This window comes from Fusarium vanettenii (assembly GCF_000151355.1).
Source record: "Fusarium vanettenii 77-13-4 chromosome 1 genomic scaffold NECHAsca_1_chr1_3_0, whole genome shotgun sequence".
Classification (NCBI taxonomy): Eukaryota; Fungi; Ascomycota; class Sordariomycetes; order Hypocreales; family Nectriaceae; genus Fusarium; species Fusarium vanettenii.
In genome coordinates this window covers 2,734,162-2,759,227 of record NW_003315881.1, presented here as the reverse complement: position 1 = coordinate 2,759,227, position 25,066 = coordinate 2,734,162, and the positions used below count along the sequence as shown (strand labels likewise).

The following is a 25,066-nucleotide window of genomic DNA, read 5'->3' as shown; positions in this document are numbered from 1 at the left end:
AGAATCGACATTGCCCAAATCTGTCAATTGTGATGCCCTCCCTATTCACTCCGACATTGTCGGTGCTCTCAAGTGGTCATCCCTCACCATCATCATGAGAAACCATGATCAGTCCCAATTGTGAAAAATGCCAGTGATTCACCAGCACTAATCCGTCATTACCGCATTTGAATCAACAATAGGGAGAATACCCGTATTATCGCAACAATAGAGCACCGTCGCCCAAGCGGGACAATAACTAAGCATCCGAAATGCTTCACCTCGACCACACCACAGACCTTGCTTGTAAATATATTCTCGTCGGGAAACAGGTTGAAAACATCTTCACCTCCTACACAACTCGACTTTTACCACTCAAGCATCGACGTCCAAGGCTTCACCTGCGACTCGGCCTTGGACTGTTTGCTGCCGGTTACCCTATCAGCGTTTGCCTGGCAGCTGGTAGCCAGCTGTCGCGCATTCACATCGTCAACCCGACATTCGCAAAATTCCTGGCCTCGCACTCCAGGCTCTTTGTTTACTTTCAATTTCTGTGTCTATCCTGCGTCATTCACTTCATTTTCGTCATTCCCACGGACCTACGCAACCGATACCTACATCATAGCTCGGTCTTCAATCAACCTACGCAAACCACCCAAGGCCTCTATTTTCTTTAGCTATTTTCTCCTGCTTTGCTCTTTGCTCGCTTTTGCTTGATGAATCAAGATACAGTTGATTGAGTGAGTCTCTTTGCAAGCCTGCGCCGTCCATGAACGAGTAGCTAATTGATGATGTCTTAGAGATCAGCTATCGGTGTTCCTCGACAAAGGCAACATCCCGAAAGAGAAAGAGAAAGACAATATCCAGTCTGAGTGCCTCTCCTATCATCGGCCTCATGTTCACGGTCAGCCATCATATCAACAATCACCTCCTCTACCTACCTCGTCCCGTCAAGCCCGGCTGCATCCCGCTTGCTGCATTCCCCCTTGTGTCCGACCATCTCGAGAACCATTCTGCAACCTCTTTTCCCCTGAAGCTCATGGCTTGACAAGCCATCGGTCGTCACCATGAATCCTTGTGCGCCCGCCTTCGTCCCAAGCTCTCAGTCGTCCGAGTCGGACCCTGATTCTGCCAAGAAGCCCACGCGTTCGCCAGCGAAGAAGCCTCGTCCGCCTCGAGATGCCCCCTTGAAGCCGAAGCCTAAGCATAAGCGTAACAAGTCCAGCGTCAGTGTGGCACTTGATCCCAAGAAGTACGATACAATGTTTCCCTCCCTCCCGAAAGCCAGCCCGCCCAAGGAGCAGCCGGTCCAAAAAGCGAAGACGTCCAAGAAGAAGAAGAAGAGGGCTAAGAAAGTTAGTGTCCACAGTCCAGAAAACGGTGATCCTTCCAAGTCATCCGGAGCCACTGCCGAGGGTCAGGCTGCCCCAGAGCAAACCATCCAAGAGGAGACCACCGAAGAGAAGGTTGTCGAAGAGGAAGCCGTCCAAGAGGTCTTTGAGAAGCCTGAGCCTGATCCCGAGCCCAAACCCGAGCTTCTACAACCCACCGTCTATACCCCCGCGAAGCCGAAGTTGGAGCTCCTCAAACCTACCGTTTACACTCCACCAACTTCCTCTCACGCCCGCCGTAGAGACCAACAAGCTGATAACTTGCAAAGCCCAAGAGCTCGTGTCAACAAGCCCATTGGCAGATCGTCAAGACCCCGCCAGCGCCCCGACGTGCCGCCAACCCCTCGTCATGATCCAAGGAGCCGAGGCCGAAGGCAACCTGTAGCAGGTCCTCCCGTCACCATAGTTGGTACTCCAGCCGCCGTTCATGCTCTCGCACCCCTTGATCCAAACGCGCCTCTCGGTCCCATGATGGCCCCCATGATCGGGCCTTTCGATCCACAGGGGATGCCCTTCCCGCCTATGTGTGGCCCATCTCCCATGCCCTTTCCGCTCGTGCCTTGGAACATGATGCCCGTGCCCTGGCACCCATACCAACCTCAGATGCCATTCACTGTGGAAGGATATGACGGGCAATTCTGGCCTCAGCCTCTTCCGGTCGCTGCGCAAGCTCCTCAGCTGCAAGGGCCGCCCAGACCTGGGTCTTGTGAGTCCTCCAAGAACAGTGATTCGCTAAGCACACCCCGAACCACAGCCGTCCGTGGTCATCAGGCAAGCAACTCCCTCGGTGCAGTCCCGGGGCCCGGCACAAACATCGTCCCCAGAACCCAGGTCGAGATGTTCAAGAACCAGGAGAGAGCCAAGTCCTCTAGCCCCAGAGGCCCCAGATTTGGTCCCAGAGGCAAAGCTGCCTGGATGAAGGCGTCCCCTCTTGGTAAGACTTGCGCAATTGCCGTTGCTCCCGACGACAAGGAGGTACCCATGACAACCGCTGCCAAGACGTTCGACAAGCACCTCCGAGAGGTCACGGATCCCCGTAAGTGTACCGGTTTCATTCCGACTCGACAGGTCCAGACCTCGTTGGGATCGCCTCGCCTGATGAACGTTCCAAGTGCCAGCAGCCTCAACGACAGTCTGCTTCGCAGCCATAAGGTGCCTCGGGTACAGCTTCCTCAGCAGACCGATTCATCTATTGCAGGACCATCGTCTCAACGTCGCACTGTGAAACCCGTCAGCTCTAACACGCAATCGTCTTCTGCTCTTACCGGACCTGAGGCAGGTACATGGTCGCAGTCCAAGAGATGGACAAGCACGGCAACCAAAGAGCGCCAGTCCTTCCAGAAGATGATAGCTAACTTGCGATACATGGGTGCTGACCAGTCGCCTTTTGTGCCTCAGACTCCTGCAGAGCTCACGGCTTTCAAAGCAGCCATCGCCGAGACTGAAAAGCTCAAGCTAGCTGAAGAGGTTAGCCGACGAGTTGCTCGGTCGAATGCCAAAAACGAAGGGGGTGAGACAAAGCAGCTCCTCGAGAAGCTGATGGGCGGTAAGATATTCTCGGATCATCTGTCCCCTGTGTTCGCCATGAACAACTGCTTCAACAAAAGATTGCCCAGCAACCTAGTGCTGCAAGCTGAGTGGCCGCCTCTTTCAGAGTTCAAGGAAGAGGGTGACAAGCGTGCTGGTCGACCGGGTCGTTGCTTGCCCCTACCTCGTCTCAACTTGGTCGCTCCAAGGTACATCCACAGACCCTGGGAGGCGTGCAACCCTGATGGAACAATCCGCTGGGACAAGAAGGTAGTCCAGGTTGGTTCGCATTTCATCTGTGCAGTTACACAGCCAGACCCCTCCATCACGCCTCCTGTTGAGCTCAAAATCGATGCCCTTCATTTCTTGCTTCGAGCAATTCTTGGAGAGATCGATGGAGTTGAACCCAAGGCGGACAAGAAGGAGGTGAAGGAGGAGAAGAAGGAAGTCTCCGCCGAACAGGACAACCGCAAAGAGGAAGAGTCGTGAAGCCTGAACCATGACATGATGAGATTTTTGGAACAAAGAAAGGGCTTAGGCCTACTCACCTCGGATACGCACCAGAGAGTTCCTTGACAAGATTTCGAGATTTCGAGCGCGAACTTACGCAGCACTTCTAGAAGAAGATTCATCTTGCTATCACCGCCGGGGCTAACAAAGGTGAGGAGGGAAAGGAATATGAAGGTTTAGAAGAACGAGGCAAATGATCCCATCACATCGAGAGATTTAGAATGGTGAGCTTTGCCTGATATGGGATTTTTAGAAAGTCAAACAAATCGAAAACCAAGCGTTGGTCTCTGATCGTTGGCATCCATATTGTTGTTGTTGTAATTGAGTTGTGCAAACGTGTTAGTCTATTGGCTGCTTAACTGCCCCATCCACCCCATCCAAGCCCACACCTCATCTTGGTAGATCATCACGTGCGAAGGAGGGCTTTGCGGAACAACGCACGCCCGTGCCTCCGGAGTACGTACCTCCCGCTAGCGAAACCCGCACCCACAACCACAATTTTCGTTCGCTTTTCCAGACTTTGACCCTCGTTCCCGCCAAAAAGTTCACTCCTCCCACATCCGCCAATTCGATTGCCTGGTGAGCGCCAACATCATCGGGTTAGTACCAGACGACGAGAAGGAAGAACGACTCAATACACTGCTTCGACGATATCGACTCCTGCCGATCTCGAATATCCAGCTGATTGAGTTTCTCTTCCCCCCTCCGTCTCTCACCCCTCTCGTTGAAAATCATCCAGCTAACCACTTGGGAATCTCTCCCCTCACAGAAACCGCAATCATGGGTATCTCGCGTGACTCTCGACACAAGCGCTCCGCCTCCGGTGCCAAGCGCGCCTACTACCGTGCGTAATAATTCCGAAAGCCCGTATGCTCCGTTTTTGGACATACGTTCTGACCTTTGGCAACAGGGAAGAAGCGCGCTTTCGAGGCTGGTCGCCAGGGTGCCAACACCCGTATTGGCCCCAAGCGCGTCCACACCGTCCGCACTCGTGGTGGTAACCACAAGTACCGTGCCCTCCGTCTCGACTCGGGCAACTTCGCCTGGGGCTCCGAGGGCTGCACCCGCAAGACCCGTGTCATCGGTGTCGCCTACCACCCCTCCAACAACGAGCTGGTCCGAACCAACACCCTGACCAAGAGCGCCGTCGTCCAGATCGACGCCGCCCCCTTCCGACAGTGGTACGAGGCCCACTACGGCCAGCCCATCGGCCGAAGACGCCAGAAGGCCCAGGCCGCCAAGGAGGGCAAGACTGAGGAGGAGGTCAAGAAGTCCAACGCCGTCGAGAAGAAGCAGGCTGCCCGTCACGCCGCCCGCGGCAAGGTCGAGAGCGCCGTCGAGAAGCAGTTCGAGGCCGGTCGATTGTTCGCCGTTATCTCCAGCCGACCTGGCCAGTCCGGTCGCTGCGACGGTTACATCCTGGAGGGTGAGGAGCTCGCTTTCTACCAGCGCAAGCTCCACAAGTAAACTGGCGGCTGTTGAAATCTGGTGAAGAAGAAAGGACTGTTGGCCCCTGGTATGGTGTTCAAGGATTTCTCGCTGTCTTGGCATTTTCAAGGCATGATGAGCTTCACATAACGCATCGGAATGGGTCCTTAGGGAATAAAAATTTTTCTTGCGACGAATGCAATTTCATGATCAAGGTCTTTTCTCTTGCTACTTGTGAACCCAATGGTGACGTCGTGTCGTGTGCATCTAGTAAAGCTCTCCTTGTCATTCATTGACGGGATAGGTCTCGGTGAATCAACCGCCAACAGACTATAGAAGCATACAAGACATCCTTTTAACGCCTACACACGTGGCATCGTTACTCCATGCCGTACAAGATGGGGTTTTCATGAGTGTTTCTTTGTAAAATGCCAAAAACAATGCCGCCGTAGTCTTTTCCCATCATTACAAAACATGCGCGATCCGCTCTGTCCAGCGAGCTGCCGCGCCCCAATCAAGGAAGCAAGCAAGCAAAAACAACCCTGACTGGAAAAGGGCCATGGCGGGATCAGTAGAACAAGAATACTTTATACATGAAGCGTTGGTTCGGAACCAGATAACCAAAATTGGGTTGCGAGTGGATTTGGTTTATGCAAACTGACGTTTCAAGTCGGTCCACTTGCGGTTCAGAGTCTCGTGCTGGGAGTTGATCTAAGAGATGTTAACAATCTGTCTTGGAATGTGATACATGGGTAACTCACCTCTGCATAACGCATCTTTGTCTGAACCAACTCCTCTTCGAGCTCACTCAGCTCATTCTCGAGCCTCTGGTTCTCCTCGTGCACGTGGAGGTTGCGCTTCATCAAGTCATCACGCTCCAACTTCCATTTTTCCTCAAACTCCGATGGCTGCTTCTCGATAACGATCTTCAGCTCTCGGACTTGGCCTCTCATACTTTCGTTCTCATCTTTGAGCTCCTCGTTCTCGACTTTGGTGTGGACGAGCTCAGTTGCGAGGTCAGCCTGCTCTCGATCACAGACCTCAACCCTCTCCTCGAGTCTTCGGACTCTGATGGCAAAGTTGTGGTTTGCCGTCCGAAGCTCGTAAAGTTCATTCTCACGTTCCTTCTCAGCCTTGGTCTTTTCTTCCCACTCGGTGCTGTACGCCTTGAGCATCTCGGGTGTGATCTTGACCTCGCAGGCATCTCTGACAAGTTGATCAGCCCGGTACACCTCCTTATCCATGCTGGAACTTGAGCTTCCGAAGAAACCGTTCTCCAAAAGGCTTCCATGACTGGGGTCCTTGTCAATGTAGACGTCAAAGACCTTGTCCTTCAGATAAGTTGTGAGCTGCTGCATGTCAGACAGCCCGAGAAGTGTGGTAGCGTTCTTCTGCATAAGGACAATACCAAATCGGAGAATTGCTGAGAGACCCTCCGAAAGGATAAGGTCATAAATGCGTAACACTAGTTGAAGGGGGAAACGGTAGGCAAAGAGAGTCAAGAACCACTGGGTTGCGTAGAGGTGGGGAGAGATGCCCTTGCGGTGAAGGTGACAGTACAAGGCAGGCTCAAAGTCTTCAAGCAGACGTTCAAACTGATAAAGGTGCATGTGCAGTCCAGGCATGTCCTGGATAAACAAGTCTCGCAACTTGTAGTGGTTCATCAATCGGACAAGGAGACAAAAGGCTTCTTGTTCGGGCATCTATGTAAAATAATTAGCACTGGAAACGAATGTGTTGGTTTTAAACTTACGTTGAAAAGCAAGGGCATGATAAGGAAATTCATGCCTTGAGCATATCCAACACCCTCGTCAAAGAGAGCATATGCCTTGCAGACACCAAACAGACCCTCTTGAAGCCCAGCGGCAGCCGCATACTTGGAATAGCTAGTGCGGGCACCCAGGTCACGACGAATCGTCTTTTCAAGCTTCTGCAGCATAGCCGCATCCTCTTTCTCCTTTCGCTTTCGCTCAGCTGCGGCGGCTGCTTGTGCTTTCAAAATAGCTTCGGTATTCTTCTCGTTGGGTGACGGCGCACCTGAATGGTCCGAGTTCACAGAGGAAGCTGAGGACGTAACAGCGTCACCACTATGAACGCTAAGGTTTCCGTTGCTCAGCGAGCTGGTAGTCGTGCTGTTGCTGTGACGGTCCTTGCTCCTGTCGGTACCACGGGTGACCAGGTCCTTGTAAACAAGCTCTAGATCCTCATTCTTGCTGTTGGCCAAGACTTGCCAGATGACTCCACGGATGGCGCTAGGAATTCCAGTGGCGATGGCCTTGTTCAGCTCCTCAGCGCTGGTCCGGGCGACAGCAGCTGGCCCTTCGTAGACGACAGACTGCCATAGGTCCCAGTCAACGTTCTCCTCTGCCATAGCCGAAGGCCCTGCGTTAACTCCGGACACAGTTCCGGGGGCGAGACCAGGAATCGGCTGTGGAACCGGGGAAGGGAGGGGCTTCTCATGAGGATGAGTTTCCTCCACTTGCACAGTCAGACCAGTAGTTCCATTCACATTCTCACCCTCGCCTTCGGGTGTACGGGTGGCCTCCTCTTGTAGTCTCAATTGCTTAAATCTGTCTTTGAGGCTAATCCGCTGTGCAGGTTCGCTATGGAGCGAATCCCCATCCTTCTCTTCCTCAAGTCGACTGAGCATCATCTCCGGATTGCTTGTAAGGGTTGCGATAGAGCTAGCAGTACCCCTTCGTCCCGTACTGTGTGGTGGTGGCGGTGGAGGGGTCTCCTTCTCTTTGCTAGAGCTCCGGGACAGCCAAGAGAAAGGGCTGGTGAGCTTTCGGCTTGGAGCCGGGGCTGGAGGCTGAGGTTGAGGCGGAGGCGGAAGAGGTGCGACGACCGGGGCTGGTGGAAGGGATCCCCTTGAGGCCGCCTCGGCTGGGGGCGACCATGGCATCGAGGGTAGGGAGATGTTGTTCAAAGATATCGATTTATTGTGCGGCTCCTTATCCTTGGGGGGACTCTTGGGAACTGCATTGCTAGTGTCAGTACAAGCCGAACATCGGGCAAGAGTGTGGGAGATGCCTCTTACCAGGAGGTGGAGGCGGAGCGTCGTCGTCGTCAAGGCTAACGTTATCTAAATTGGAGGTACTGGAGATGCGTTTCGAGACAGATGACGATTTCCGTCGAGGGAGAGGTTTCTCATGGAGGCTTTCTACCTCGTCGTCGGATTCTGCAGCAGCATCCCCTGTCTTGGACGCCCGTTTGTCCTCTGAGCGATGTGTCTCTACAGACTTCCGGTCGGATGGCACCTCGGCAGCAGCATCTTGTGCTGGGGTCTGGGATTTGTGATATGATACGGTTCGCTTTGTGAGAGATCGCGCGGGAGAATGCGCTACGGCGTCTTCGAAGTTGTCATCAGGATCGGTTGCCTGCTTGATTAGCATAGGGGTTCTCCAGCGAAGGGATGCAGTCTGTCGTGTGACAGTTGCGGTGGGAGAGGGTAAAAAGCGGGATCGACCTACAGGGTCGTCGTCGTCAGACTCCGTGCCAGACGAGAGTCTCTTGTTCTCGGTCTCCTTCTGCTGCGGCTTCTCCTCCTGCTTCTCGGGCTTCTCCTGCTCGGGCTCGGCGTGGGCCTGGGTCACCGGCGTGGTGACGGCTTCTGTCTGTGACATGGCTCCGAAGGCGGCCGGATGCTGAGCTGCGATGTGGTCGGTCGTCGAGTATCTATCAAGCGCCGAGAGGGAACGAATATGTGGCCCCTCAATTGCCGTCCATGTACGGAGGTGTAATACAGAGGGCGGTCAATGCGGCGAGATGCTATGCGGTACGGTGAGGGATAACGAGGACTTGAACGAGAGACTGAGCGCTGCGAGAGGAAGCGAACGGAAGAATGCCAGAAGCCAGCTGTTGGCAGAAATCCAAGGGGGGTTGTGGCGTTGATGCTGCTGCCCCTTAGAACGGAGAGAGTAGTCCAAGGTTGACCAAGTGGACTGGAAGCTCGGGGTTTTGGCAGTGAGGCGCTGACCCGCCAGAAATAAACTGGGTACGCCTCTCTAGCGAGCGTAGCTCGGCGGGCTGTCTTTGTCGGTGGCAGCGGCTGGCTGGTCTGACGCGCTGTAGCTGTGGATTTAGGGGACGCCCTGATTCCCCAAGGCGGTGCTGGAAAACGTCAGGCGGCGTGCCCTGGAATGGAGATCTCTCCCTCCACCTTGTGGCAGACTGGTGATGGCCGCCGTTGTGTTGAGTGCTGGTTCCTCGCTCGCCACGCAATGGCTGACAATGGGAATGCTGTGAATTTAAATTCAAGTCATTGATTCTGAATGGGGGCTTGCCAGTCTCGGCGCGCAATTTACAGTACCCAACTGTTTGCCCCTTGCTTCTTACCGAAACGGAAGAGCTTGCAAGCCCCCATGGATGGATAGATAGGCAGGCATCACTCACTCAGTGCTTTGAATCGAGGTCCATGCCTACGGTCTGAAGATCTCACCAACACCACGATCGCCACCGTCATATCAGCCGCCATCATGCTCGAGCCAAGGTCATGATGCAGCAGATCTAACCTTTGACGGACCATTGTCCAAATACCTGCCCATCGGCTACCCCTCTCTCTCCATCACCCTAGAGCACCAAGCAGCCCACAGAAGAGCTCTTCCCGGCGTCAGAGTCTCCAGGCACGTTCCAGTCCAGAGTTTGGAGCCGTCTTCCGCCTCCAGCCCTGGCTAGGGCAAATGCGTCCATATCATCACCAGCCAGCCTGACGCCAACTTCGATTTCCCCTTCAATCACGGCTTGCGCTTATGCACGTACGCAGTATAAAGGACGCCAGGGACCCAGGCACTTCCCCAGCACGACTGTTTCAGAGCCACCCGAGTCCTGCACAGGCATGGGATGACGTGGGTCTTTGGCCAATAGCAAGTTTCGAATGCCCGTTTTGCCAGCTTGTTCCCAGCTGACACTGATCGCATCTCGTACGGCCATGGCAAGGATGCCCGCGGATTGTTGTGAGACAGGTATTAACGCGGCATAGTGATACCTACTATAGAAGGTTGTTTCCGTGTCTTTTGGCCATGTTTATTTCTCTCCAGGGTATCAACATGGACCAGATCTAGGTAGCCCTTCTCCAAAGACTCGGTATTTCTCAAGGTCCGGGTATCCGTGTGCACTAACGCAGGGGCAGCGGGTTTGGCGGTGTCCCGCTCAAATGCCGGCGAGCTCATAGTGAATGAAGCTTGGCAGACAACACCCGTGCCGTTGAAATGGGGGGTTCAAAACTAGCGGGGGCAGAAAGACTTATTCACGATGCCATGTGTAGACGTTAGCAAACTTCCGGTTATCTCTTTGGTGTTAATACGATTCGAGTCTTGGTTAGCTATGCATCGTCTACCTACCTAAGTACTTCGTGGGTTTTGTGGATGTGGTTCAGCCATACAAAGCGCATTCTTCTACCTTGCGAAGAGAACATCAGAGCCCGCACGTTTACACTAACATCGGCTAGTATTTCCTAGGAAACGTAACTAGGTGGAATGACACTTGATTGTAGTCCAATGCTACTTATGGGACTGACATGCAAATTGCTCAACAAAGAGGGAGAGTGGTGCGCTTCAACAACTTGCCTTCCTAGGAGGTACGTTACTGGTTACCTACCCTATGGCATTGACGGAGTTTGGCTTCAATCTCCCAACTCCCTGTCCATTGAGAACAGTCCGATTATGCGTTAATGCAACTCTATCTGCCAAAGTCCCTCATCTGGAGGTTCTAGAATTTAGTGGAATTTTTGCAGGGCAAACAAAGCGAGTCTCCGGGGAGAGTTGCTATTTTTACACTGATTGACTTGGGCTGGAGCTGGCTCGGCGCTAGAGGCAATCGTCTTCGGCTCCGATATCTAGAAACGAGCCTCTAACGTTGCTCACGGGTGTCCATCAACCTGCGTACCTATCTATGGGAACGTTATTCTTTCACGCGAGGCACTCATATCTTCTACAGCTTGTAACTGCACATACTGCATCCATCAGCACGAACCACAGCATCGGCGGCCGAACCTAGAACCGACGTGAATCAAAACAAAGGTCACACCCAATAGTGAACCAAACACATGCAGGCTGCCAGAAACAAACAATGACTGCCAATGATTTTGCAAGCACCGACCACGACATGAATGTCAAGTTGGCCTTTGCTGCACACTGACGAGGCGATATCGGGAAAAAAACGCCACGCACCTGCGGAGCTGACACAAAGCTGGTGCAAGGTGTCAAGTAACAAGGCGGGCAACTTATTCCTCGAGTCCCTTTTGAATGCGTTGCCGTTACAAGGCACATCACAAAGCATCAAACAGAGTCTTCAAGTTTCCAGGGCTGTTTCACATGCTCTGAGTGGGCAGCACGGCCCCTCACCCCGGGCAGCCAACCACGACGGGAATAAACTAAGAACCTGGGAGCTGGAGCTCAAGCTGTCATGGAAAGTTTAAAGAAATTCGCCAGCTGGCCATGATTCAAGAGCAAGCAAGTGACAAAAGGACAACACGAGCCGGTCCGGCTCGAACAAAGCTGAGGCGGGGTAGCAATGCACACAGACCTATGAATGGATTCTTGTACCACCAGGCAGCCTCGAATCATGATCTTTCCGTTATCAACTGCGCGTAGAATGGAGGGGAGGGGACGAGAAGTGAAGTGCCGTCGACCTGCCGAATAGATAATCCGATCCTTCCTGTTTGACCCCAGATGTTTGGAGGTAGGTACCTTGCACTGCAAGGCTGGCACTGGAGGTACCTCCGCTCCCTGTAGCTTCCGCCCACCAGCTGGCACACCTATTACGCAAAGGCCCACCTGCATCTCTCAACCTGACGATTTGCAGGACGTCGTTTTCCCCATCCTACACCTTCTCTCCGCATCCTCACCAAACACTTTACACCCCGAACACCGAGATATTTCTCATCCCCGCTGTACCCGGTGAGAGAAAGAATCTGGCATCATCTCGTAACCGACAAGCACCGATTTAGCCGCGCGCAAAGCTGCTCGAGGACGACCTGCACTCGACCTTGAACTGCTGTCCAAGCTTCATCGGCCACTCGCGAAACTGACCCGGCGATCGCGCCCTTGCCCACCATTAAAATATCACACCGAATCCTTTCTCCCCACCGACTATCGCACCCAGAAAACATTCTGTCGAGGTAAAAAAAAGTCGGCCCTGCAAGGCTTTCACCATCATCATCCACCCCCGCAGAGCCTGACAAAGTTCCAGAAACCTCCAACTCTAGGCATATCATCGCCCCACCGTGTGCAGATTTCTCTGGATATTCGGAGCTGTTCAGAAGAAAGACACTCCGGATTTGAGAGAAAATTCGTCGCTGTGGCGGGTTCGGTAACCCGGCAGTAGTGGAGGGGGAGATTCCATCGTTTCCTGCGGCTCAGCCGCCTCAACCTTCAACATGGGGAAGATCACCAAGCCCATGCAACCAAAGCACAAGGATACCTTGGTAGGACATGCCCCTCGAGCCCCGAGATCATACTGCTAACAGCCTGTTCTAGTCCCCTTGGCTAAAGAGTTATGTCGAGACCGCCTCGACGACCCCTCTACCCCTCTTACCACAACAGCTCGCCAGCTTCCCATCCCGATGGCCTTTCGGACGAGGCGACCTATACCACTGGATACCCCTTCTGAACCGCTTCGATAGCTTCCTCGAGTACTTCTGCGCAACGTACAAGCTGAACGAAGGCCCTCAACCTCGCGAGTTTGGATGCGATGTGCTTCTTAACGAGGACAAGGAATCGGCCTTCAGCAACGAGAGGCAATGGTCGATGAAGGAGTTGACAGATCTGGGTTTCCCTGCTGATGGAGACCGACAGCTTATGGAAGTGATTCTCAGATTCACTCGTATGCTGTTGGAACACTGTGGCAACCGGAGCATCTATGCCAGCAGTGCTCATCTGAATGAACTTCTCAACAGCACATCTCTCACGGTCCTCATCGCAACACTCGAGGTTGGTTCAGAGCTTGCCCAGCGGTACCAAGCTTCTGTCAAGCGTATAGGGAATGCTTCCAGACAGATCAGCACCGCATTGCTTGCAAATCACTACAACATCGACCTTGAGCGTGTTCAGCAGCTTGCTCAGCCTTTTGTCAAGACACCGATCATCAGCCTCTCGGATCCGGTCCCCACCCACACACCTGGATCTGCCAAGGGAAAAGAACGCCAGCAAGGAAGCACCTCCAAGGCAGTGACCTCGATGCATGCTAACGATCTGGTTGCGCTTGCTTCGTCGGACGATAAGCGTTGGACCGGCTGGGGTGATGTCAAGGTGTCCTATTACCCTCAAAATCCTCACCAGGAGGTATCCGGTGTTGGCGACACTGGTCGCGCATCGATGCCGTCCACCCCTACGCCGCTTCGACGCAGCTCTACCATGACGTCCCAGCATCAGACTCCTAGGAGCCGAAACCACCCTGGGGAAGATTCGTCTCCTCTTGGACCCCGTACACCTGGCATAGCAGACGAGCCCACTGCCTCCGGACCCAAGACTTTTGAGTTGCCTCAGTCTGTCGTTGCCTCGACTTCGGTGTACGAACTGGCATCGCGATGTCCTGACGACCTCCCACCTGCCTCGAAGTATGAGGCTTTCCACAGAGTTAGGGCATCCAAAGCCCTCCTGGGATCACGCGAGTCAAGACAGCAGTTACTCGCCGTGCGTCTCCTCGCAATTACCAACCTTGCCTACATCCATACCGAGTCGAACTTCATTGAAAAGGTCCTCCGCCAGGATGTCGACGAGACTCGCAGGTTTCAACTTGTCTACCAACTTGCTGAGCTTATCCACCCGACAGCACATGGCAACATTGATGTCCCCCTGTGGCTCCAGGCCGTGGCCCTTGCTCTTCTCGAGGCTGTCTCTAACTTCCACGCCAGATGTCAAGATGTTCTATCCGCCCTCAACGCCAATGTGAACCATGGAATTCTGCTCTATGTCATACGAAAGGCCGTTGCTGGAATGAAGGATGAGGATGACAGCGACAAGGGCAACCAAGTCACCGAGATGGACGAGTGGAGGAACAACTTGTTCTCTCTTACCCTTCATCTTTGCATGGCTACCCGCGTTGGTAGTGAAATGGTTTCTGCTGGTCTGATGGAGATCCTAGTCGAGATCCTGGATATCCGGTCAGGCGTTGCCCAAAGAAACCACTCCATGGTTCTTGCGTTTTTAGATGGTCTGATTTGGACCTACCAGAATGCCTTTACAGCCTTCTTCAACGCCAAAGGCCTGGACGCCGTTGCTCAGCTGGTTGTGGATACCGTCAGGGAGGCCCAGACCCTACACAAGTCGGGCAAAGGGATTACGAAAGGTCAACAGTCTGGCGCTGTCGACTATGAAATTCCCTACTACCAGCAGCAGACCCTCAAATGGCTGCTCAAGTTTGTCCACCACATCATGTCCAACTCGTACAGCTACAGCGGGAACACGGACCGCCTTCTCCGTAATCTTGCCGACAAGTCTGACCTTTTGAGGAGCTTGCGAGACGTCATGGAGGACAAGAAGAGCTTTGGTTCCATTGTTTGGACGAATTCCGTTACTATTCTTAGCGACTTCATCAACAACGACCCTACAAGCTTCGCAGCCATCTCCGAGTCTGGCATGATCAAGACCTACCTGGAGGCCATCACCGGCCGGCCACTTCCTAGTGATGCTTTGGAAGAGCAGAAGCCAGGCGACAAAGAAGATGATGGCCCCGATTCTCCTGATAGCACCGTCTCCTTGATTGTCGAACGGGACTCGAGAAAGCACCCCCCCACCGAGGAATCGATTCGACAGCTATCTCGCGAATTGTTGGCTTCTGGCATCCTTCCGTCGACTGATGCCATCACTGTTGTACCCCAAGTCTTGAACTCCATTTCTCTGAACAATGCCGGCATGAAGATGGTCGTGGCGTCGCGAGCCTTTGACAGCTTCCTGGAGATATTTGAGAGTCCTGCCCATGTCAGATGCATGGAGGTTGACGCAGACCTCGCCAACAGCGTTGGTGCCAGCTTCGATGAGCTTGCCCGCCATCACCCGCCTTTGCGAAGGGCCATTTCCAATGCTGCCATTGACATGGTTGCACGAGTACGCTTCCTTGGAATCGAAAAAGCGAGAACTGCTGGCTGGGGAGCACGGATGTTGCTGGTTGATTCTGACGGCAAGACGGTTTCTGTCGATGAGGAAGCCAACCTCATGCCCTCGGGTACATCTACAGATAAGAGCACAGGACATGGCACCTCTGGAGACGCGGATGTTGACATGGCTGACGGCGTGCCTTCAAGTGACTCAGCTTCCGAGAGTCGCGTGGGCAGCGGACCAGATTCGCCTTCGCATTCGATCACACCCTACATCTTCGCCCTCGGTTCCTTCTTGAGCTCGTACATGTCTAACTCGGTCCTGAAGTCACACTTTGTTGAAGATGGAGGCTTGGAGTTGCTGCTTGACATCTGCGAATCCCCTAGTCTTCCCACCAGCTTCGGTGACTCCCTTGCTTGTAGGATATTCAGCCAGGTGGTCTCACAGATGGTGGAATTCTCCGCGATTCGAGGGCTTCCCTCACTTTTGCAACGCGCGCAATCGACCATCAACACTCTCCAGCCTCTTTCAGCAAAGACGGATGCACTGCCTCCCTACTTTGCGCCCTTCCTCACGCCTGATTTGAAGGCCACGCCCGACGATGAAGGAGCTTCAGAGGTGATCAAGAATGGCACCAAGATGATCAAGGCACTCCTAAATGCGCAGACGTACATCAAGATCATCTCGGAGTCTTTTCAAACAACCAGATCCAATGCCCTGCAGTTCTATCCGGTCAACGTCTACGACTACTATCTCAATCTAGTCCAGTCGATTGGCCCTCTCCTGCGTGGTGTACTGGCAGAAGAGGCCGGCGAGCTCAACGTTGTGCCCCAGAACTGGTCGTTTAGGCGACACGCATCAGGTTCTGACGGATCATCTGGTGGAAACAACCCTGAGCCGGAGGCCGATGACAACACATCATTGCCCGACATGCTGAGCACGACACGCCAGTTCCAGTCGAAGAAGGGGCCGGGTGACGTGAGCCTGGGGCGCCCAACGGAAGAAGAGCAATCCAGCCCCCGTTTCCAGAACTACGAGACACTCCGGCTTCTGCTGCATCCCATGATCCCAACAACGTTTCCCCTCTTCCAGACGCTCGGAAAGGCCTTGATTCCTAGACGTGAGAGAGAGCCTCGTGATCCGTACCTGAGACCTCGCCATCTGGAGATCGCCCGCGCCCTTGCGGATACTGTTTTGGGTCAACTTCGATCATCTGTCGCAACTCCTCAACCTACATCGAAGGATTTCCATTTCTGGATCATCATGCTGCACACGATTACTGAGATGTTGATCGACCATTGTAAGTTGCAAGATGATATTGCCTCCCGATATACGTACTTTCACTGACATGATGCAGCTTCTAATCGCCCACACGATCGGTCAGGCGCCCAAATTATCATGCCTGTCCTCCTTGCCTTCAAAGAGGAGGGCGGCATGGACGTCTTGAACTCGATGTTGAAGGTGTTTGCCGAAGCTATTCGCCAGCGTACAGAGACACCTCCCGATGAATCTTCCAAGGCCAAGGTCGCTGCCTTTGGGTTGAAGAAGATCTTAGACTTGTATTTGACCCTGGTTGATGACAAGTACCTATCTGAGAGCAGCACCCACTTTTCTCTTCAGCCGCGCACCGGGGATAGATCGCAGAACACACCTCACTTGGACCAGCAGCTCGTGGTGGAGTTCCGGGCAGCTATTCTTCCCGAGATCACGGATCTGTGGGATTCTAATTTCGCAGAAAAGGTCCCTCACCAAACTGTGTCACGGCTGCTTGATATTCTCAAGATAATCTCCGCAGCTGAAAACGAGGCCCAGTCAACTGCAAGGGACAAGCCACCCTTCCAGCTCTTCAAGTACACCGATGTCCGCTTCGACTGGCCTGGGCGCCGCGCCACTATCGATGACCTCGTGAGCAAGGGCCACAGCCGCGAGTTGGTGCACGAAGCCGTGTACAGATCACTCGGAAACCCTGGCACCGCGCGGGAGTATTGCACAGCACATACAAACGGCCTTGCTGGTCCTCGCAACCCTATCCCGTCCAAGGATTCCGATACCTCTGTCTTGCAAGAGACTCCTAAGGAGCCCCCGAGCACCGGTGATGGGGAACCATCAAACGCGGCGGGCGCGCCTGAGCCGGACCGCATGTCCTTGGATGAGCCCCCGGAGCTGGAGCCCCCAGATCTCAGTGGTAGATTGCTGGGAGACTCTCTTGGCGAAATTATCGATCGGCCCCAAACGACGGAGGATGTACGTGAAGCTCCGACGGCAGCGGCCGAGACTCCTTTGCAGCAATCTGGATCTCCAGCGACCGTTCCAGCAGCAGCGGCTGGAGACCATGGGACTGAAAGCCACCCGGTGGCCACAAAGGAAGATATTGACAAGTGTCGCGCGAAGCTACGAGGAAGCATGATCGACAGGTGCCTGGATGTCATCCGGGCACACCCCGAAACAGCCATCGAGGTATCAGACCTCATCCGGACAATGGCTTTGCGGCAACAGCCCAGCGATACCCAAGATGATGTTGGCCCTACTCTGACCTCCGCGCTGTCCTCTCTCGCTCTAGATGAGGAGGAGGAGAAGAAGCGCAATGGGAAATGTATCGCTGCGTATGCTCATCTCCTTGCGCTCTTGCTCCAAGATGAGCGCTTCTTTGAGAGCAACGTTGAAAGTCTGAGAGAGGGTATTGATGAGTACGTCGGCTTCCTCAAGTTGCCCCCCTCTACATCTGGTGAGGAGATGCCACAGTGGATCCCTTACATTTTGTTGGTCATTGAGATCCTGCTTTGCCATGATGAACGTCCCGTGGCTGCTCAGTGGAAGGCACCCAAGTCTTTAGACGAGGCGGTTGCAGAGCCCATCATCCAGATGCGAACGCCACTCATTGATGATGAGCAGCGCGCCCATATACTGGAATCCCTTCTCGAGATGCTTCCTCGCGTAGGAAAAGAGGAGACCCTTGCTGTCGCTGCCCTCCGGGTCTTGGTCATTTTGACACGGAATCGACGTCTAGCCAAATTGGTTGGGGACAAGAAGAACTTGCAACGGCTGTTTCTTATGGCAAAACAGCTGTCGGGGTCTGGTTCTGAGCGATTCAAGCAAACAAAGCTGACGGCCCACATCATGACTATCCTCCGCCACATTGTGGAAGATGAGGAGACTATCAAGCAAATCATGCGTGCTGAGATCAAGGCCAGCTTCCCAACCCTGCAGCGAACTCAGCGTGGTCACTCCGACGTTTCTAACTATCTCCGAGCGATGGCACCCATCGCTCTCCGAGCCCCAGATCTGTTCGTTGATGTTACGAACGAGATGTTGAGGTTCGCTCGGTGGGCATCATCTTCGGGCGAGAGTGCTCGATCTCAGGCTCTCGTCTTGAAGGAGAATGGCAGCGAACAGAACACTGATACCCCTGATGAACGAAGCCACCCCACCGAGGACGCGACAACACAGGACATCAAGCAATCTACGGAACCAGTGGATAAGGAGATGACAGATGCACCCAAGGCTCACCACGAAAGTAAACGCCCTGTGGTTGAGAATCCTGACGGTGTCATCCATTTCCTTCTCTGCGAGCTGCTCAATTATCGAGAAGTTGATGACAAGGAAGTGCCCGTCGTGGACAAAGACCAGAAGTCTGAGGCTGCTTCAGGGCCAGTGCCTGAAGAAAAGGCTTCCTCTTCAAAAGAGACTCCTGCTCCCGACGGAAAGGACAAGAAGCCACCAAAGCCCGTCTTCAAGGCTGAAGAGCATCCTATTTTCGTCTACCGATGCTTCCTGCTGAACTGCTTGGCGGAACTTCTCCAGAGTTACAACCGAACGAAGATGGAATTCATTAACTTCAAGCGGAGCGCTCCTCTGACGACGAGCACACCGATTAAGCCCCGGTCAACTGTTCTCAACTACTTGATCTATGACCTGCTTTGCCAAGGCAACCTGAGTGGAACAGTGGATAGTATCGCCTCCAAGAAGAAGGCCGCAACAAGCGCGCAGACGCAAAAGGTCCTGGTTGCTTTGGTGTCGAAGACCAGTGAGAAGGCCATCGACCGTGGAAAGGACAAGTTTGCATACGACGATGAGCCGGACCTCTTGTTCGCACGCAAGTTCGTCCTCGACACGATGCTGAAGGCTTATGAACGGGCACCGCTCTCGGATGAGCCTCTCGAGACCCGATACTCTCGGATGCAATGTCTCGCCGAACTCATGAACTATATGGTCGGCGAGAGGGACAAGGATCAGGGCACTGGCGCACGGGGTTCTGATAGCGCTCAGGCCCGATCACATGCACAGTTGCGGAGACTGATGTATGAGAAGGGTTACCTTGACAAGTTGACTTCCTCCATCGCCGAGATCAACCTGAACTATCCGGGAGTGAAACGTGCCATCAAGTACATCCTGCGTGTTCTCCGGGTCCTGACTGAGACAGCCAAGGAGCTGAGTCACTCGAACATCCTGCCCTCTGACTCCCTTTCAGACAATGGGGATGATGACATTGCCTCAACCTCGTCCCTCTCGGATATGGATGATGACCGTGAGGAAACACCTGATCTGTATCGAAACTCAGCCCTCGGCATGCTCGAGCCTCGAGGCGAGGACGACGATTCAGATGAGGATGAAGAAGATGACGATGAGGACATGTACGGCGATGAGTATGACGACGACGAGATGGATTATGGAGAGGACGACATCTCAGATGAGGAGGATAACATCAGCGATGAAGAGGAAGAATTGAGTGAAATGGGACATATCGAGGGTCTCCACGGCGAACCTGGTGTCGTCGAGGTCATCATGGACGAAGATGACGATGACGATGACAGCGAGGAAGACGATGACAGCGAGGAAGACGATGAAGAAGACGATGTCGAGTCAGCCGACATGGAAGACGTGGAGGACCACGTTGAGATTGTTGATGAGGATGGCAATCCCATCGACGATGACGGTAACTCAGGATGGGAGAGCGCGAGTCATGATGAGGATGACGAGGATCACGATGACGACGATCTTGAATATGATGCAGATGTTCACGAGGAACACATCCAGCTCGGACCAGGACAACTTCTGGATGGCATGGCACGAGCTATTATGGGAGATGATGACGCTTACGGACCAGACCTTATGGACAGCCTGGACGACCACTATCTTGACGACGGCCATGACGAGGATGAAGATGAAGACGACGAGGATGAAATGGAGGAAGACGAGTACCTCTATGATGACGATTATCCCCTAGACGACCAAGCCCAACCGCTTCCAGCGCTGGGTTGGGACGGTATCTCCCCCGAGGAAGAAGACCGCCACCGTCACATGTTCATGATGGACAACCAGAGCCGACGGCGCTTCCTTGCCCGAGTTGACAACCGAAGCCCCTTCCCCCCTGGATTCATGGTTGGGTCCAACCGGGATGCCGTTGGTGATTTCCGCAGTTACTTTTCTAGAACTCACCGGACTGGTGGAGGCCAGTCTAACTCTGATGACGGTGCCAATCCACTGCTCCGTCGCAGTGATCAGGGCCGTGACGGACCCCAGCGTCCTACCAACCCCCACACCCTCGGACTGAGACTCCCCGAAGGTATCTTTGGTCCAGGCGGACGACACGGCATCGATGGCCCCATGGGTTTCCTCGGAGAGCTGATGGAGTTTCTTCCAATTATGAACCGTAGTGGATCGCACGCTTTCCACTTGCAGTTCAGTGGCCCTGGCATTCCTCGAGAGGCCAGAGAGCTACAGGTTCGGGGATCACGGAGCGAGCAGAGACGCGATGGTGTGGCTCAAGAACCCTCACAAGCGGTGTCATTCATCATCGAATCCACCATGGACCGTTACCAGGAAGAAGCCAGGATGATATTTGGGCTGAGCCATGCGACAGAATCCGCCAAACTCTACAACATAATCGCAGCCAAGCTTACACCGGCTGCCATGGAGTTGGAACGGAAGCTCAAGGCCGAGGAAGCTGAAACCCAGAAACGTGAGGAGGAAGAACGAAAGAAGCGTGAAGAAGAGCAGCGCCTTGCTCGTGAGGCCAAGGAGGCGGAAGAAAAGGCCGAAAAGGAAAAGCGAGAGGCCGAAGCTCGGGAAGCCGCGGAGAGAGCCGCTTCAGAAGCCGCTGCCGCAAGCCAAGGTGCCTCTGTTGAGGGACAAGGTGAAAGCGGCGCCATGGAGGGTGTTGAATCAACCGAACAGACCCGCGCGGAGCGTTCGAATGCCCCAGCCCAAAGCACCAGCAACGAGCCTCGCGTCGTGACAACAATCAGGGGCGAAGAGTTCGATGTCACTGAACTTGGCATTGACCCTGAGTACCTTGCAGCTTTGCCCGAAGAGTTCCGGGAGGAGGTCATCGCTCAGACTCTCACCACGAGAAGGTCGCAAGCAAGAGAGGAGGCAACCACTGGCGAATCCACAGAAGTCTTCCAAGAGTTTCTCGATGCCCTTCCAGATGAGCTGCGCCGGGAAATCGCACACCAGGAGCTTCAGGAGCAGCGCCGCCGGGCTCGTGAAGACCAAAGCCGCCAAACCACCACGACTGGCGGGCAGACTACTGTGCCCGAAATGGACACGGCTAGCATTCTTCTCACATTCCCCCCTGAACTGCGAGAACAGGTCCTCATCGACCAAGGCGAGGAGCTGATGGCTCACCTAACCCCAGAGATGGCAGCCCAGGCGCGGGCACTGAGCCAGCTCAACAATTCCCACTCTGTCATCACCGGTCGAAGTCCCCCAGGCGTCAATGCAGCCCGCCAACCTGGACCACCAAGACCCCAGACTGGAAACAAGGCTCAGCGCCGAACGGTTGTTCAGATGCTCGACAAGGCGGGCGTCGCCACGTTGCTGCGCCTCATGTTCATTGCCCAGCAGGGATCTATTCGAAACTATCTGTTCAGCGTCTTTGCTGATGTTTGCGAGAACAAGCAGACCCGTCTCGAGGTGATTAGTACGCTCCTCCAGATTCTGCAAGATGGTAGCACAGATATGGGGGCTGTAGAGCGCAGCTTTGGTCAACTTTCGTTGAAGGCTCGACGACCAAAGGACAAAGAGTCAGAGCAGAGAACTCCCCAGACTCTCAAGAGGAGCCTGACTGGCCTGGCTGCTTCGGCAACCACACAGACAAACTCGGAAACCTCACCTCTTCTGATCGTACAGCAGTGTCTTGATCTTCTGGTGGAGTTGTCTACTAAGAACCCTCACATCCCCTGGCTCTTCTTGACGGAGCATGAGACTGTTGGCTCGACCCTTAAGCGTTCTCTTAGCCGCAAAGGAAAGGTCAAGGACACCAAGTCCCACAAGTACGCTATCAATTCGCTGCTTTCTCTTCTCGACCGCGATTTGGTCATGGAAAGTTCAGTAGTTATGACTCACTTGGCGGACTTGCTGAACCGGGTGACGATGCCACTCCAGAACCTCGAACGGCGTCGCAAGGAAGCTGAGGATGAGCTGAAGGCGGCTTCGGCCAAGCCAACAGAAGAGTCTGCTACAGCCGAAACAACAACGGACCAAGGCACAAGTGGCAACCAAGCACCATCAAGCAATGCCAATGAATCAAGCACTGCCCAGGCGGGCACAGCGGAAACCACTGCCGCCGAAGAAGCTGCCAAGATGCAAGAGAGGAAGGAAGCTGCACAGAAGAAGCTTCGACAACTTCAGCCGCCGGTCATCCCAGCCCAGAACTTGACCCTGGCTGTAAGGATCTTTGTGGCTCGGGAATGCAGTTCCAAGACGTTCCAGAACACAATTTCGAGCATCAAGAACCTGTCTGCTATCCCTGGTGCCAAGGCGACATTTGGTCATGAGCTCGTTAACCAGGCCCGGCTTCTGAGTGAAAACATTGTGGCGGATCTGGATGATCTCCTCCCCTACATTGAAAAGGCGTCTTCAGGCACAGAGATCCAGGGCGTTGCCCTTGCGAAGTTCTCACCAGGAGCATCGGAACAGAACAAGCTTCTCCGAGTCCTGACGGCACTGGATCATCTGTTCGATAGCAAGAAGAAGGGTGATGAGGAGTCCGACAAGAGCCAAGACGAGAGGCACGGACTGGTCACCTCTCTGTACCACAACTCAACCTTCTCGGCTATGTGGGAGAAGCTGAGTGCTTGCTTGAGTGCCATCCGCCAGCGAGAGAACATGCTCAACGTTGCAACGATCCTTTTGCCCTTGATCGAGTCTCTGATGGTTGTGTGCAAGAACACAACAACAAACGACGACCCCTCTCAGAATAAGGAGATGGTTCTGTCCAGCCCGGCCCCCGAATCTCGGACGGCAAGCCTCTTCTTTAGCTTCACTGAAGATCATCGACGGATCCTCAACGAGCTTGTTCGAAACAACCCCAAGCTGATGTCGGGCACATTCGCCCTCCTCGTCAAGAACCCCAAGGTGTTGGAATTTGACAACAAGCGCAACTACTTCAACCGCAGCGTTCATTCGCGATCCGGTAACCAGAGCCGACCATCGTATCCTCCTCTGCAGCTTTCAGTCCGCCGTGAGCAGGTCTTTCACGATTCATTCAAGTCTCTCTATTTCAAGTCGGGCGATGAGATGAAGTTTGGAAAGCTCAACATCCGATTCCACGGCGAGGAAGGTGTCGATGCTGGCGGCGTGACTCGAGAGTGGTTCCAGGTCCTTTCTCGACAGATGTTTGACCCCAACTACGTCCTCTTCATCCCCGTTTCCTCAGACCGTACTACTTTCCATCCGAACAAGCTCAGCGGTATCAACGACGAGCATCTGATGTTCTTCAAGTTCATCGGTCGCATCATTGGCAAGGCGTTGTACGAGGGCCGCGTGCTTGACTGCTACTTCAGCCGCGCCGTCTACAAGCGCATCCTTGGCAAGTCGGTTTCGGTCAAGGACATGGAGTCGTTCGACCCAGACTACTACAAGTCCCTGTGCTGGATGCTGGACAACGACATCACCGATATTATTACCGAGACTTTCTCTGTCGAGGACGACGAGTTTGGTGTCACCAACGTTGTGGACCTCATCCCCAACGGCCGAGAGATTGCTGTCACTGAGGAGAACAAGCACGACTATGTTCGTCTTGTGGTCGAGCACAAGCTGCTCTCTTCAGTCAAGGAGCAGATGGCTCACTTCCTCCAAGGTAAGATATCAAGCTACAGGTATCAAGAGAATATACTAACCGAATCATCAGGATTCCACGACATCATTCCCGCCGAGTTGATCTCCATCTTCAACGAGCAAGAGCTGGAGCTTCTGATCTCTGGCCTGCCAGATATCGACATCGATGATTGGAAGAGCAACACCGAGTATCACAACTACAACCCGTCATCGCAACAGATCCAGTGGTTCTGGAGAGCTCTTCGCTCCTTTGACAAGGAAGAGCGAGCCAAGCTGCTGCAGTTTGTCACTGGAACCAGCAAGGTCCCTCTCAACGGTTTCAAGGAGCTTGAGGGCATGAACGGTGTTAACCGATTCAACATTCACCGCGACTATGGTAACAAGGACCGCCTACCTTCTTCGCATACCTGCTTCAACCGTAAGTTGACACCCATTGTTTGAACTCGAGGGAATGTCAAGCTAACTTGGATCAGAACTGGACCTTCCCGAGTATGAGAGCTACGATCAGCTGCGTTCTCAGATCATCAAGGCCATCACAGCAGGAAGCGAATACTTTGGCTTCGCGTAATACCGTTCAGCTTTGCATGACATGACCGTCACGTGGATGGATGATAGATGGGAGTGGAGGGACGGCGAATTGCTCTTTTTTTGCCCCCTGGTTCTGGGGAGAGTTTTCTTATTGGCAAGGATGATATGGCAAACCTAACAGGGGCTGTACTCTTTGGACTCGTCCTCATCCTGTCTATGCCGTCAGGCTACGCTCTGGAGAAGTGCAGGTCTCTTGTTGCTATTGGGCCGGGAGATGGATGGTTTGTAGGAAATTGAGGATGAAGGGCACTGCATGCATGTATATTCATTCTGGTTTTACCGCGCTTAGAAAAGTTAAGAAAGTGGTATCATTTATGCCTGTCTGAGAGTGTGATACAAGCAAGGCTAATGTGGCAAAGGCTCCTTTCTGTGTACGTGTGTGTACATGTGTGTATGGCCATGGGCAACGTTGTTGGAATGCCCAAGTGCTTACGCCTCATCTGCTATTTAAATATGTATTTATTTTATCTACTCAAGGAAATTAGACATTAGATATGTCTCTGTGTTTAGCCATAGATGATATCACAAGCCCTCTCACAGCAGCAA

General features: G+C 53.7%; 4 protein-coding genes across 4 annotated transcripts; 3 read left to right on the top strand and 1 right to left on the bottom strand.

The window, feature by feature from the left end:
- Positions 1-1,046: 1,046 nt before the first annotated feature.
- On the top strand, positions 1,047-3,386 carry NECHADRAFT_75155 (uncharacterized protein; the record flags this gene model as incomplete). The annotated part of the gene is made up of 1 exon (XM_003054394.1): positions 1,047-3,386. The coding sequence occupies one exon, from the start codon at positions 1,047-1,049 to the stop codon at positions 3,384-3,386; it is 2,340 nt and encodes a 779-aa protein (XP_003054440.1).
- Positions 3,387-3,944: 558 nt separating this feature from the next.
- NECHADRAFT_102385 (40S ribosomal protein S8) lies at positions 3,945-5,070 on the top strand. Its single transcript, XM_003054393.1, has 3 exons — positions 3,945-4,006; positions 4,177-4,251; positions 4,318-5,070. The coding sequence occupies exons 2-3, from the start codon at positions 4,188-4,190 to the stop codon at positions 4,872-4,874; spliced, it is 621 nt and encodes a 206-aa protein (XP_003054439.1). The 5' UTR covers positions 3,945-4,006; positions 4,177-4,187; the 3' UTR covers positions 4,875-5,070.
- Positions 5,071-5,483: 413 nt separating this feature from the next.
- NECHADRAFT_30754 (uncharacterized protein) lies at positions 5,484-8,461 on the bottom strand (the record flags this gene model as incomplete). Its single annotated transcript, XM_003053676.1, has 5 exons — positions 5,484-5,546; positions 5,597-6,538; positions 6,589-7,814; positions 7,876-8,215; positions 8,309-8,461. 5 exons carry the CDS (start codon positions 8,459-8,461, stop codon positions 5,484-5,486), a joined length of 2,724 nt encoding a protein of 907 aa, XP_003053722.1.
- Positions 8,462-12,213: 3,752 nt separating this feature from the next.
- NECHADRAFT_31398 (uncharacterized protein) lies at positions 12,214-24,500 on the top strand (the record flags this gene model as incomplete). The annotated part of the gene is made up of 5 exons (XM_003054392.1): positions 12,214-12,261; positions 12,314-16,172; positions 16,230-23,954; positions 24,006-24,350; positions 24,406-24,500. The coding sequence occupies 5 exons, from the start codon at positions 12,214-12,216 to the stop codon at positions 24,498-24,500; spliced, it is 12,072 nt and encodes a 4,023-aa protein (XP_003054438.1).
- Between the last annotated feature and the right edge of the window lie 566 nt (positions 24,501-25,066).